Here is a 13,869-nt window from a genome sequence, read left to right on the forward strand (position 1 = left end):
CGGGAGCGCGCGGGGCGCCGTGAGGAGCCGGGCGCCCGCAGCGGCGGGGGCTGGGCGCGGTTGCTAGGCGACGGCGCCCGGGCAGCGGCGTTGGCCCGGCGGAGGCGCGGGCAGGGATGAGGCGGAGGCAGCGGCCCCCGCGCTCCCGCCGCCGCTGAGCCCCCTCCCGCCCCGTCCCGCCTGGGCCTCGCTGCCCGCTCCCCCCGCGCCTGTCCCCTCGCTCCAGCCTGCCCTCTCCCCTCCATGCGGCGGGAGCGGCCGGAGTGGGGCCCGTGCCGCGGCCGCGCCGAGCCCCGCCGCCCCTCGACTCTCCGCCGCCAGCCGCCGCAGGGAGCCGCGGGCGGCGTCTGCAGCGACAACAGCGGGTGAGGCCCCGGTTGCGGTCGGGGGTGGGCGCGGGGCGGCAGCAGGTGCCGGACGCGGCGGCGCGGCGACGAGGGAGGGAAAGAGTGTGTGGGGGGAGGGATGCTCCGCTCTGCGTGACCCGCGAGGCCGCCGGGACGCCCCCTGCCGCCCGACGGGCGCTCTCCGGTCCGGGCCGCGGCCGAGCGCGGCCTCCTCCTTCCTTCTGCTCCTTCCTCCTCCTCCTCCTCTGTCCGCACGCGCGGCCCGAGCCGGGTGCGTGCCCGGGCGGGGGGCGCGGGGCCTGGAGACGCGTACGCCGCGGGAGTGCGGGCGGGGCCCGGGAGACCGCCGTGGCCTGGCGGCGGAAGGGGCCTGGGCGGGGGTTGCGGGGCCGGGAAACGCGCCTGGTGCGTTTAGCGATGCCAAGTGCAAGGCTGCGGCAGTACGCTGCTCGGGGAGATGCTCAGCGCCCGGGCATAAGACGGGAGCGAGAAATTTGCGTTATAAAAGCAAGGTGATCCAATGAGGAAATTACTTTCGTAGAGGGTGCCTGATGGTCGCTGCTCACAGCCTTCCGTTTCTCTTTGTAGCGCAAGTGTCAATGAGAGATGGTGACTTACGGCAGGATAGGTGAGGCTTAAGGCAGCTTTCTAACGAGTTCATTTTAAAATGCTGGCTTTCATTGCTCCCTGCTTTTCTCTTTTGAGACTGTATTTCACAAGACCTGTATATTTCCTTCCCAAGTAACAAAGCAGTCAAATGGAATGCAAAAGCTATACCGTGTCTTCTTAAGTTGACAAATTTGGATATTCTGGTCACTTAATGACCTCCATGTGATACTTTTTTTTTTTTTTTCCAGTCTTGTATTTTAGTGATAGGCAGGTACTGTCATAAATTGGAAGGAGGAATAGAAGGAAAATGAAAGTACTGGTTGTTGATGAACTTTTGCTGAACATATCAGTAGTTCAGTGTGCCTGGGAGTGTGCAGCAGTCTGGATCCATCTGTTTTCATATGTTCAGTGTGTTTGTTCATTTAAATGGTTGTCTATGAAGTAGTTGCTTTTGTACAGGAAGCACCCTTTGTTAAAGAAATGTGTCTTTTACTTGCCAGATTCTGTAAATGGGCTATGGTATATAGAACTGAAAGGTACATTTTACAAGTGTAGCTAACATTGCTTACAAAATGATCTTTGTGTCTACCTGGAAAAGTGGGTTAGTGGGGATGTCAAGGTCATTTTCACATTTAGAACAATTCAACTGTGTTTGGAACGTGTTATTTTTTTCTTCACTGTCACATTACCCATATACTGGTCCTGTAGCTGCTGATATTTTCTGGACCTGTCTTCTAAATTGTTCTCATGGTTACTGAGTTAACAGAAGTCCTCTTTAAAGCTTCTGTAAAGCTATTAAATTTCATTTGAATAATCCCTTAAAGATGTATTTAAAAATCTAACAGCACCCAAAGTCACTAATCAAAAAGAATAGAAACAAAAGATGTTAAGAGGGTGAATGGATATCAGTGACACGTAACGTGTGGATGAACTAGTAATAAAGTCAATTCTTACCGTCAACTGCGGTAAGTTCTAGCTTTCTGTTCTTTGATCTTTTGGGATGCCTTTTCCAATGCAAATTATTCCATTGTAGTCATTTACTGTTTCTGGCGTTACAGTTTGCAACTGAGATGTCATTTTGTTAAACATTTATAGTTCTATCTTAGATCCGCAAATAATAGAAATAAAACAAATTGCTTTTGTCACTTGCTCTCTGTTACTATTTACATCAAGGGCAGAAGCACTTCTTACCTATTTTGATTATGGAATCTGTTAGACATAAAGGGCTTTGAGGAAGCATGTGTACATGGCCGGGCAGGTGTGCATGTGTGTGGATTTACACACACGTTTTTTTGTAGAGTTAATTTAAAAGACTGTTTTTTTCAAGGCATTATAAATGAGAAGCATGTTTGAGTAATAATACTGGATTTTTTTTAAAAAAGTATTTCCATCTGTTACTGTTTTTTTTTTATTTTTTCTTTTTTCTTTTATTTTTTTTTCTTTTTATAAGCTATCTTTAATGTGATGTATTTTATGGTAACATAGGAAATTAATCTGGAAGTAAGAATACCATGGCCAGCTTTGGAAATCTAGGCTTACTGATTCCATGACATGTAGTATTGTTTGATATGTTTCAGATTTAGGAAACACATATGGAAGCGCAGAGCTAATCAGTATAGGATCCCCTAAGATCCTTTATTGTTCTGAGGTGAGCAATTTGTTCATGAAATTGGACATAATAAGATAAACTCTTCATTAGCTGTCAGTTTCAACTCAAATATATATATTCTTTCTATATTTAAAATAGTACTTTAGCTAAGGATCTTACAGTTTTAAAGGAAGCTGTTGTATTTCATATTCTTACTTGAGTTATTTTTGACTTTGCTTGCTAGCAAACCAGGTTGAATCACCATGTCAAAATAAAATCTAGACTTTACATAGTTTGTTGTGGGCTTCCTTTGGAATTTCATTAGGCTATAACAGTACACTAAAGCCTTTTACAAATCCTAGCTTAGGCCAAGGTATTTGTTGGTTACCTAGCTGAAATATAAGAGCTCATTTTCCACATTCAGTTCATCTGGAGAGAGTCCCCTCATCAAGATTAATATCAGTTCTTATTAGCCGAGTCTACTTGTTCAGTTTTCTAGGGAGCAATGCTGTAAAACAGTCAGAATATTAAACCTTAGGCTAAAGCCAAAGAATCAAACTAAAATTATTTTTAGTAAGGGCATCCACAAGAAATTTGATATATTTGCTCCTTTAATTGAGATCACTGACACCTCAGGCAAATCATACAAAGTCAAAAGTAAGTCAGAATTTTAAACTAAAAACCATGAGATCACCCCTCTCTCTTCTTTTTTTTTTTTTTTTTTTTTTTTTTTTCCTTCTGATTTCTAGGTTGTACTCATTGGGGGGGAATCTTCCTCTCTCTCAGGCCTAGTCCACATGTAGATCGTCTCTCTTTAAATACTAAGATACAGTTGCCGGAGCATAGGGATCTGCTGTTTTACTTTTTGAAAGCAGAACAGTAGGCTTTTCCTGTAGTCTTATTGAAAAATTATTTTCAGGCTTCTTTGCCTTGGAAATGAACAGTGTTGTCATATTAGGAATGAAGGAGTCTTAGAATAAAAGAATAATTTAGGTTGGAATGGACTTCTGGAGGTAATCTAGTGCGACACTGCTTAAAGCAGATCTAGTTAGTGACTGACCTTGTTTTTTGCAAAAGCAGCATAGCAAGTCTGAAAATCTCCAGGCCCTAGACACTTTTAAACCCTTCTTACTGCTTTCAATACAGGTACTGTTTGACGCTAACTCAATGAGGTGTCTCTCTCTGATTCTGATGCTTCTTTTTAGTAGCTTCTGAAGAGACTGGTTGTGTATCAGGAAGCATATATGCTAGCTGCTGAGTTCATCCTGCTTCCTGTTGGATGGCGTAGCAGGTAGGGGTCCACTTAGTATATTGAGGCCTTTAGAAACCGAATACACTTTGTTTTTCAGGTTTCTCAAAGATTGCTTTGTTACTAAATGAGATTTTTGGTTAAAGGAAGATTTGGTTTAGTCTAGCAAAGTAGAGTTCTAAATATTAAATTACAAAATTACAGTCAGTATAAGTTAAAATGATAAAATGCATCACATTTGATGTGTCTTTGACTTAGTTGCACTTAAAATTTTGTTTTCCTTCATAGAGCATTAGTAAGTCATATGGATCTGCAGGGTAACAGCCTCCTATCTGAATGTGGATTAGGAGAATGAGCATAGTATTGCTTTGGTTTTAGATTTCGGTCCATGATCTCAGTTTATAAGGAACTGCTAACACCTGCTCTTTTAAGGGGTTATAATTCTGGTCGTATTTTACGTGAGGATGCCAACTGAAGCGTAAATGTTGCCTTGGTAGGGACAACAGACTTTTTCAGTAGCAAATATGCTAGCCGTAATTACTTAAGATTATTGGAAAGAGAAGATTGGTGGAAAGAGGTACCAGGTATTGTTCTGACACCCTTTTTTTGAACACCTTTACTGTCTCAGGTGTGGTGTTTTTTTTCTGTCATTTTTTCTTAGTCTTAAGAAGTCAAGTGCAATACCCGGTGCAAAAGAAATGCTCCCTTTCCTTCCCTCCAGAAGTCAGGCCTGTACTTGATATTTGTCTTGTGCTCAGCACTACCTAGGTCAAGAAGTTGGTTGACTCCATGCACAAATCATGTATCTTAAGAAACAGATGAAAAAAAGCCACTTCCTCTATTTATAATTCCAACTATGTCCATCCTACCCCTTTGAATTCATACTTAGGAGTGTCACAAAATGAATGAAGTCTGAGGTATGATGCTTAAATTCTATGCCGACTCTGTGTCTCTTAGTTCACACTTGATTTGTGGTGTATTCCTTCTTCTTAAGCAATTTCAAATCCTCTTTTTATGTGCTACACACAGCTTGCTTTTATGTATACTCTAATACTGGGATCAGTGATTATTTGAAGTACTTACTGAAATAAATTTGAAATATTTCAGACATTGAGATGAGGCACAGTTTATAGTGATATTACAGTTTTTCAGTTTAACAAAACTCGACAATATGCTAAGAATGATGTGAAGAGGGATAAAGTGCTAACACAGGTTTTCTTTTCTACTGCGTTGTTTCTATCCTGTATTTTGAATTAAATCCTGTAATCTTCACCAAAGCAAAATAACATCTTTAGGGGCTTTGGGATTCATTGCATATCTGTGCAGCAAAGAATACCTTGTTTTATTTAGTGTTGCACATCTGCCAGGACCTGTTAAAGAGGTTTTACTCTGGATTTTCAGAAGTGACCATTGTTTCTCAAAATTATAGCTAATCAGCATGGTTTTACTCATTTCCCTGTTGTCTGTTAACTGGGTAATGTTTTCCTTTTACTGGCATTACTTTTAGGTTAACTTCTGAATCTTTATGAAAGCTTAGCTATGGAAAAGAGTCACAGATGTTCATTCATATATTTTAAAATTTTCAGAAAAACTTGCCAGGCAGATACATAATCAAAAGCAGAAAAATGAAATTCTGAGCATCTTCTGTGAGACTGTATTTCTGATACAGAGGAAGAGCATTGTGCTGTTCTGTTTAGTGTCTTACTTGCTATGGAGTGGTTGAGCAGAATTGTAACTCGTTACCATTTCCTCAAAGCTGGAAAAGGAAGTTTTCATCAAGGCCAGCTAAAAAAGATCTGAATCTTTGAACCCACTGAAACTCAGTAATAGGTATGGAAAATTCTTTGTTTTTAGGCTTGGTCACTAGAATTGTGGCATTTCATCTAATTTTGGACAAAATAAAAAGACCAATAAGGACTCAGGGTTGTGCTCATTAACTTTCACAGATTAGGAAGTAAGTAGTGGCTCTCGGATGTTCATCTGAGTGTCTGGCCAGTGCTGAATAAAATTGTCACTCTGGTGCCTTGCTCAAAACACCAGTCTCTTGCATTCAGCAATGGTGAAATGGATGGTCCTGTTTGCACACCTGAACCTCTTATACCATTGCCAGGGTTCCCTCAGCATTGTTAAGAAAGAATATTAAAGGATGGGTGGCAATGATAATTATGTACATTTTAACTGGTGAATCAACACTGAAAATCTTCCTTTTCTCTTTGCCTCTAACACGAGTGTGCTAAACCACATTCCTTATGTGGAATGTGAAACAGAAATGCAAACTTGCTTTTTTCTTCTCCTTTTTTTTTTTTTTTTTTTTTTTTTCTTTTAATACTATATCTGAATTGATTCAGAAAGGAATAAGCTTCTAAAAAATATTTTTATCCATAGCCAGCAGACTGTTTTTCACATGTGGTTTCAATATTGCTTTTAAGGACGTTTGCTATTGTTGTTACATGTTAGTACTTTATTTTAGACAATGAGTATCAGTGTTTTATCTCAGAGAAATCATACTGAGTACAAAAAGTAAAATATGCTTCTTGATGTTGTTCTGAGTTTGCTTGATAAAGGACCATACTGTGTTAGGCTTTTGATTCATGTAACTTTGTTTCTCTCTCCATCAAAATGACAGTGTTGAAACTTCCCATTAATGTGTTGAGACTGACATTGCATAGTAAGTTAAGAAAAAAAAATCCATTAAACTGAATCAAAGTGCTGTCATTTATATGGCTCTAATTATTGCAGGACTGAAAACCAATCTGCCATTGTAATACTTCTGTTACAAATGCAATTTGACTTAGTGCATGCTCTGGGAATACTGATTATACATGTCTCTAAATATATAAATGAGCTGTGGTTCTCTGCTCAGGTCTTCAGTTTAGACCATCTCTTCTATGTTTTACCGTATCTTCTCATAGATGAGTGAGTTGGTTTACTTTATTAGACTAAGTATAAAGTATTTGAACTTGTGTTCATTTAAAGTATTTTACAATAACACTATCCCTTTTAAATAACAAAGGTTCCTTACTCCTCGTTGAAGAAGGTACTGTAAGTAATGCTGATGCTGGCAAGATGGATGCTTTTACCTTGGTTAAAGTCTGGCATAATAATCTTCCTTTACTAAGTCATGCCTATGTATTTTAGCCTTTTTAAGGGAACTGTATCAGTATTTTTGTACTATACATCTTTGAATGGCTTGATGTTTATATGAATGTTGTTTGCTAATTACAAAAGCTCTAAAGACAGTCTCAATAAAAATGTGTAAAACACAGTTTTAAAAAGAATAAAAAAGCAGAATCCTGCTAGATACATTCAGAGTGCTTATTCATGTGATCTTGTTGACGTTACCTAGAGCTACACTTCAAACTGTACTATAAACTAACAAAGATTCAATTTTTGCAAAAGCATCACATTTTGCATTCACTTTAATTTCAAAATAACCAACATAATTTGGTAGTTTTTATACAAAATCTGTTTTGTCCTGTTTTTTTACAGTCCTGCAACACTTGGCACAGTGGATGAAAATTAACTATGTTAAACCTACCATGTTTGTTTCAGGCTGAAAATAATTCATTACTAATATTCAAAAAAATGGTGAAAATGATTAATTCCTGCTGAATTACAGCATATGCATTACGGTATGCACGTGTAAACTGTAATATATCCTTATCATCTCTGTTTAAAATAAGAATGAATATGGAAATCTAGTAAGGTCAAGGTGTATAAACACACAAGCAAAACACTACAGATCATCCCACCTTTTTCATTTTAGCAGGGACAAAATAATTCCACATAATGTAGAATCACAGAATATCCCGAGTTGGAAGGGACCCACAAGGTTTGAGTCCCAACTCCTGGCTTCACACAGGACCACCCAAAAATCAGACCCTATGTCTGAGAGCATTGTCCAAACGTGGTGTTGTGACCATGTCCCTTGGGAGACCGTTCCAGTGCCTGACCACCTCTGGGTGCAGAACCTTTCTCTAGACCCCAGCCTCATCCTCCCCTGTCCCAGCTCCATGCCGTCCCCTCGGGTCTTGTCGCTGTCCCCAGAGAGCAGAGCTCAGTGCCTGCCCCTCTGCTCCCCTCATGAGAGAGCTTCAGGCCGCCAGGAGGCCTCCCCTCAGCCTGCTCTGCTCTGGGCTGAACAAACCCAGGGACCTCAGCTGCTCCTCATGCATCTTCCCTCTAGACCCTTCCTTCACTGTCTTTGTAGCGCTCCTTTGGATGCTCTCTGGTAGTTTTATGCCCTTATATTGTGGCACCTAAAAGTGCACACAGTACACACAGTGCAACTCTTCACATTTTTAAAAATACATTCTGAAATACCAAAACATTAATTTTAGAATATTCTAAGATCTTCTTCAGTTGTGAATCTTTCCCAGCAGATGAGTAAAAGTATATACCCAGAATGAGAAAAAGCTCTTATTTTTATTTGTGGCTTAAAGCTGACAATGAAGTCTGTATCAGTAGATACAATAATTTACTACCTACAAAAATATTAAAAGCAACAATAAGTAATGAGTAATATTTTTACACTGCTGAAATAAGATTACAAGGAGGTTGTTTGTTCACTGTCATGAAAACACCAATGTTGAGTTTTGTCATTTTTTCATGAGCATTGTAGAAATGCATTTTTCAAAATAAAGAGCTAATTCCAAGTTCAGATGTCCTCTGACAATCACTACTGTATAATAAGTACTGTTCTGTCATTCTCTTGAAGACTGTTGTTTAATGCATTTCATAGAATCTTAGAATGGCTCAGGTTAGAAGGGCCCTTAAACATCCTCTAGCTCCAACCACCCTGCCATGGGCAGGGCTGCCACCCACTAGATGAGGCTGTCCAGGACCTCATCTAACCTGGCCTTGAACACCTCCAGGAATGGGGCATCCACAGCCTCTCTGGGCAACCTGTGCCATTGCTTTGGTTCCAGTGTTTCTATTTGGTTTGTTTGTTTTGTGTTTCAGACCCAGATTGTAGTGTCTTCAAAATGGCAATTAGTCACGTGTTAGGGAAAACGACCAAAGTGTGCTCTGGCAGTGTTTCTTTCTACTAACCACTAGTCCGTGCTGTAGCATGCTGCGGCATTGAAGAACATGTTGGATTTAGTGTCTCTGAACATTGAATCTTAATTAAACGCTTCTCTTTCTTTTTACCTCTACTCGTATTGTTTCCATGGTAAAAAGTTTTACTTTACTGGAGTTGGTATGTGTGTAACCAGGAAGTTTTTATGTTAGCAGGCTTATGCGACATCTGTACTGTAATCACAAGGTGTAGTTGCAGTAAATGGATAGTATGCCTGCTTTACCTGTCGTTTAGTTGTGAAGACTGTAGGAGGGTTTTCAGTCATTCACTGTAGAATAAGTAACCTGTGATCGTGCTAGGTTTATACTGTCTTTTTAAGTCTATGTTGTTATGTTCAGTTTGGTTTTATGTCTTTGTGTAGTTCAGTCACTTTCTGATAATCTGGAAATAATCACAGTAACTGAAGACTTGGCTGTTGTTCAGAACGGCTGACTTCCAGAAGGATGACTCTTCCTTGTAGGCCTGTGTTACAGGGACGAATCTGCACAGAGTAGCATGCTAACGATAGCAGGATGAGATGAAGAATGAAGAGAGAAACTAAGACATTAGAATTCATCATGAAGCAATGGAGGGAATAGTTTCATTTTCAATGATTTATATTTTTTTCTTGTGAAGACATTTATTTGACATTTTAAGAAATATAAAAGGAGAAATGTGCAATATTTATTCCTTGCCTTGCATATAGAACTTCCCTAGATGTTACTGTTTTACATGGTTGCTATTTGGTTACTTTTTTTTTTTTTTTTTTCACAAAGTACTATAAAAATAATTTATTAACTACATATATTTAAAAATATACAGAACACACACATTGCTCTCCCTTCTTAAAATAAATGTAATTAATGTAATCTGTACTTTTTTTTCAGGTGAGAGAATTTGAGAAAATACTCAGGTTGTGTTTTTGTAACCCTGCTTTTCAGTATCTGCAATGACAGAAAGTAGGCAAACCTGCTTTAAAGTTGATTAAATGAGTTAATGAAATACTTTTTAAATACTTTTTTTTTTTTTTTTTCCATTTAAAAGTTGTTCCTCATATTACATGTGTGCATCCTGTAATTGTCCAATTGTTTTTGAAGGTTGTGGTTCAGAGCACAGAGGTGATAGAAAGATACGGTTTCATAAGGGATAAAAAAAAATCAGTTCATTATTTCACCCTGTATTCTCTGTTTCTTTTGGTTCTGCTGAAGTCAGCAGGCTTTGAGTAGAGCTATTTTTAGCACAAGATCTTTCATAGTCATTGTCATTTGAACAGTAGTTGTTAAGTAATTCTCAAATGTTTTTCATAAACATTTCAGTACTTCATTACCTAGCAGACGTTTTCCTTATGTTTTATTACCATCAAAATTAAATGGATGCTTACATTTTGGTGCTTTATGAACAAAATATGGAGATGCTTTTGCCTGACTGGTCCTCTGAATCACATTACCAATTCTACTAGTTGGTCGTGACCGTGCTGAAAGGAGTGTTTAGGTAAGAAAACTTGGTTGCTTAGCAATGACCATCAAGAGACTCGGATTTTTAAAGCTGCAGTATATACTTTTCTAATATATAGTTAAAATCTGTTCTGATAAGAAATTTGTAGTATCTTTTGTTTCTCTCCTTAAATGTTTATTCTTATTTTGCTGTCTTGGAGAGAATGTAACTTGTACTAAATAACCACTAAAATTTCAGTTTGTTTAATGTTCTTGTTTATGATTCACATGAGCTTTTATTCCATCTTTGAGAAAATTTTGAGACACAAAGGCTTTTCTCAACTTAGTAATTATCAGCAAAATCAAGCGTTGTTGAAATTATTTGTGTAAAATTTGTTCTGTCTTAACTTGTAAGTAGAATATTTATTTTTAAATTTACCTCATGTGATAACTCCTTAAATACATCGGTGCTAACTTTACAGATTACTCTAATTGTGCTAAGTTTATAGTATAGCCATAACAAAACAAAAAAGTAGAAAATTAACTGCAAGGTGAGTTTCATAGGCAGAAGACTAATGTTTTTTCCATTAACTTTTTTCTATGCGGGTAAGGACAAAGCGAGCATACGGGCAGTAAGATAGCTAAGCAACTCTAAGCAAAGCACCTATTGCTGCCAGAAACAGAGCACAGCTTACATATGCTTAGCCAGAGGCTTTGCTTGAAAGCTGCCATTTTATTCTACTTGATGCATGAATTGCTTGCACTAGATTAATTGTAATCAACAGTTTGCTCTTCCACTGTTCAGAGTCTGATACTGTCCTGATAGAGATGTATTGTGTTTGAAGGCTTTATATACAGCACTGAGATTATACCACTTTCTCTCTTCACTTTCTTCTTCCTCCTCCCATCCTTCTTAGTTTTGTAAAGGGTCCCACAGAGTCTCATCACTGTTTGCTTTCAGTTTTAATTCTGTACCCTGTTACTGGGGAGTTAATTCAAATGGTTTGAACTGTTTCTTTGATTCATAGATTCCTCTGCTATAGATCTCTTCTTTTTCTCAAACCTGTGGCTTGAGGAGAATTTGATAATCTTCATAAAAGTTCAGCCGCTAACTTAAACTGAAATTGGTTGAAATAGTGCTTTCATTTCTCCTAGATAGGTGGGCTTGAAATCTAGGAGTCCTCTTAGACTTCTTAGTCTATCTTAGACCCACACAGCCAGACTACTTCTGAAATTTCCCAGTGTTATGGTCAGGGAGATGGCTGAGATTGAGTCCTCCATTTCTGTTAATCCACCAAATTGTTTATCCAGAGTCTGAATTCATACTGACATTTTGCCCTAAGCTGCTTGTTTTGATGTGCATGTGTGTGTCTGCAAACAAGTGTGTTAGAAACATGCTTTCTTTTCACTTGCCCCTTTAGAACCTTCCTTTAGACTCCTTTGGCGTTCCTGCAAAGTCATAGAATCATAGAATATCCTGAGTTGGAAGAGACCTACAAGGATCATCGAGTCCAACTCCTGGCACCACACAGATCTACCCAAAAATTCAGACCATATGACAAAGAGCACAGTCCAAATGCTTCTTAAACTCCGACAGGCTTGGTGTTGTGACTATGTCCTTGAGGAGCCTCTTCCAGCGCGCAACAACCCCCTCACTGAAGAACCTCTTCCTGATATGCAGCCTGAACCTCCACTGTTGCAGCTTGACACCATTCCCTTGGGTCCTATTGCTGGTCGCTAAAGAGAAGATCGGTGCCTTCCCCTCCACTCCCTCTTATGAGAAAGTTGTGGACCAAAATGAGGTCTCCCCTCATCCTACTTGTTTCCAGGCTGAACAGGCCAAGTGACCTCAGCCACTCCTCGTACTTCTTCCCCTCTAGGCCCTTCACTGTCTTTGTAGCCCTTCTCTGGACACTCTCCAACAGTTTCACGTCCTTTTTATACTGTGGTGCCCAGAAGTGCACACAGTACTACTTCTAAAGCTACCTGGAAAAACAGCGACCCACAACAATACCAAAATAATCCTTGTAGTTTTTCTTCTGTTCAAATTATCGCTTGTTTAATTCATTCATAATTTGTCATCATAATTCTAGATTATATTTTATCTGAGCAGGGACTACATAGTTAGAATAGAATAGGAACTGACTGAGGTCCCTAGATACATCTGTGCTACCCCCAATAGATAATATGAATCAGAAATAAAATAATATTGTCAGTATTCCACTATAAGATTATGTGTTTAAATTACTGAAAAGTGCAGTGTAGAATATATACATACATATATATATATATATATATGTAATTACAGCATTCAGTTCTCAGTTTAAATGCCAGTAAGTTGGTTGCATACATATATTGCTGCTGACTGGAAGCTCTCTCAAAGATGTGAAAACAACTACATTCAGTGCCACATGCATCAAAAAATGCTGAACTATGTCATTTAAAGCAAGAAGCAGAAAGATTAATAGCCAGGAATTATTTTTTTTTATGGATGTGGAAAATGTGAACTAGCAAATTATCTTTTATATGTATGTAAATACATATATTTTAACAATACTTTATTTAGACTGTATACGGATTATGTATATTACATACAGACATACAGACTATAATTTTAAACCTCAGATATTGTCCTTACTCAATTTCTTTTATTCTAGAAAAATTAACTGGTGCCTTGGATGATGCAAACAATTATCATGTGAGACCTGATGCCATTATTAAAAAAGAAGCTGAATGTCTATTGGTTCAGCCATTCCCTTTACAAAAGCTGGAAGTTGGAAGGTTTAAGAGCACCACAACAGATGTGTGCTTTGTACCGTTACTAGTAACAAAGATAGGTTCATAATTCAGTAACAAAGGTATATTAAGATGTTACATTCTTTGAATTGTTTATTTTTTTGTGTCTTTTTTTTTTTTTTGGTACTGTATTAAGTCATTTTAAAAAATAATTTTAAGGCACTATTATTATTTTTGGATGCAACATTTAATTTTAGTGAAACATATAATATTCAAATAATATTTGACTTAATATTTAAACATTCCAATGTAAATGGTATTGTGTATATTAGGAGTTGGGTTTAGTAGTAGATCTATCTTTTGCTATTTGAACTTTTCTAATCTTTTGTTTATTTTGCTAGAGTATCATGTGATTATCTTCTCAGTCACAATTCATTCAGCTCTATGGAAAACATTCTAAAAAAATACTTAATAATACTAAAAAATCTTAAGTAGCAAAAAATGTAGGTATTTATATATGCATAATAATAAATGATTCTTTTTTTTTTTTTAATAAACTTACAATTTGTGATAAAAAGGCTTGTCGCCACAACCACAAGGAGCATAAGGTCACAGTGGCAGGCAGGGGAATCCCAGTAACACATGCAGAGAAATGGAGCCCCAGCCCTGCTGTCTCCTGGCTGTCACAGGAGAGCTGTCAGCCCCATGCTCCACAGGCTCTCTGGACCGTCTCACAGACTGGGGTCTTACTGCCTTTGGGGTATTGGACACACTACAGGGTGCAAGGAAAGAACATTTTGTGATTGCGCAAGACTTGGGCAGTCTATGGGGGAAACCAAAGGTGTTTC

At 38.7% G+C, this 13,869-nt stretch overlaps 2 protein-coding genes across 5 annotated transcripts in view; one reads left to right on the forward strand and one right to left on the reverse strand.

Moving 5' to 3' along the window:
- Positions 1-2,033, reverse strand: part of LOC118165830 (translation initiation factor IF-2-like) — a 7,296-nt gene extending 5,263 nt beyond the window's left edge. The window contains exons 1-2 of the mRNA XM_035324161.1: positions 1,998-2,033; positions 1-749 (exon numbers count right to left, since the gene is read on the reverse strand). Coding sequence (XP_035180052.1) covers positions 1-749; positions 1,998-2,033 — 785 coding nt within the window. The remainder of the gene's footprint in view (positions 750-1,997) is intronic.
- Positions 232-13,869, forward strand: part of ZC3H12B (zinc finger CCCH-type containing 12B) — a 32,253-nt gene continuing 18,615 nt past the window's right edge. Inside the window, exon 1 of one of the 4 annotated variants that reach the window (XM_035325818.1) lies at positions 232-365. The gene's annotated coding sequence lies outside the window, so the exon portion shown is untranslated. Of the gene's footprint in view, positions 366-516; positions 619-715; positions 976-3,749; positions 3,836-13,869 lie in introns of those variants that run through there. The other 3 variants (XM_035325821.1, XM_035325819.1, XM_035325820.1) reach the window with 3 other exon arrangements.

The sequence above is a fragment of the Oxyura jamaicensis genome, chromosome 4, assembly GCF_011077185.1.
Source record: "Oxyura jamaicensis isolate SHBP4307 breed ruddy duck chromosome 4, BPBGC_Ojam_1.0, whole genome shotgun sequence".
NCBI classification, from domain to species: domain Eukaryota; kingdom Metazoa; phylum Chordata; class Aves; order Anseriformes; family Anatidae; genus Oxyura; species Oxyura jamaicensis.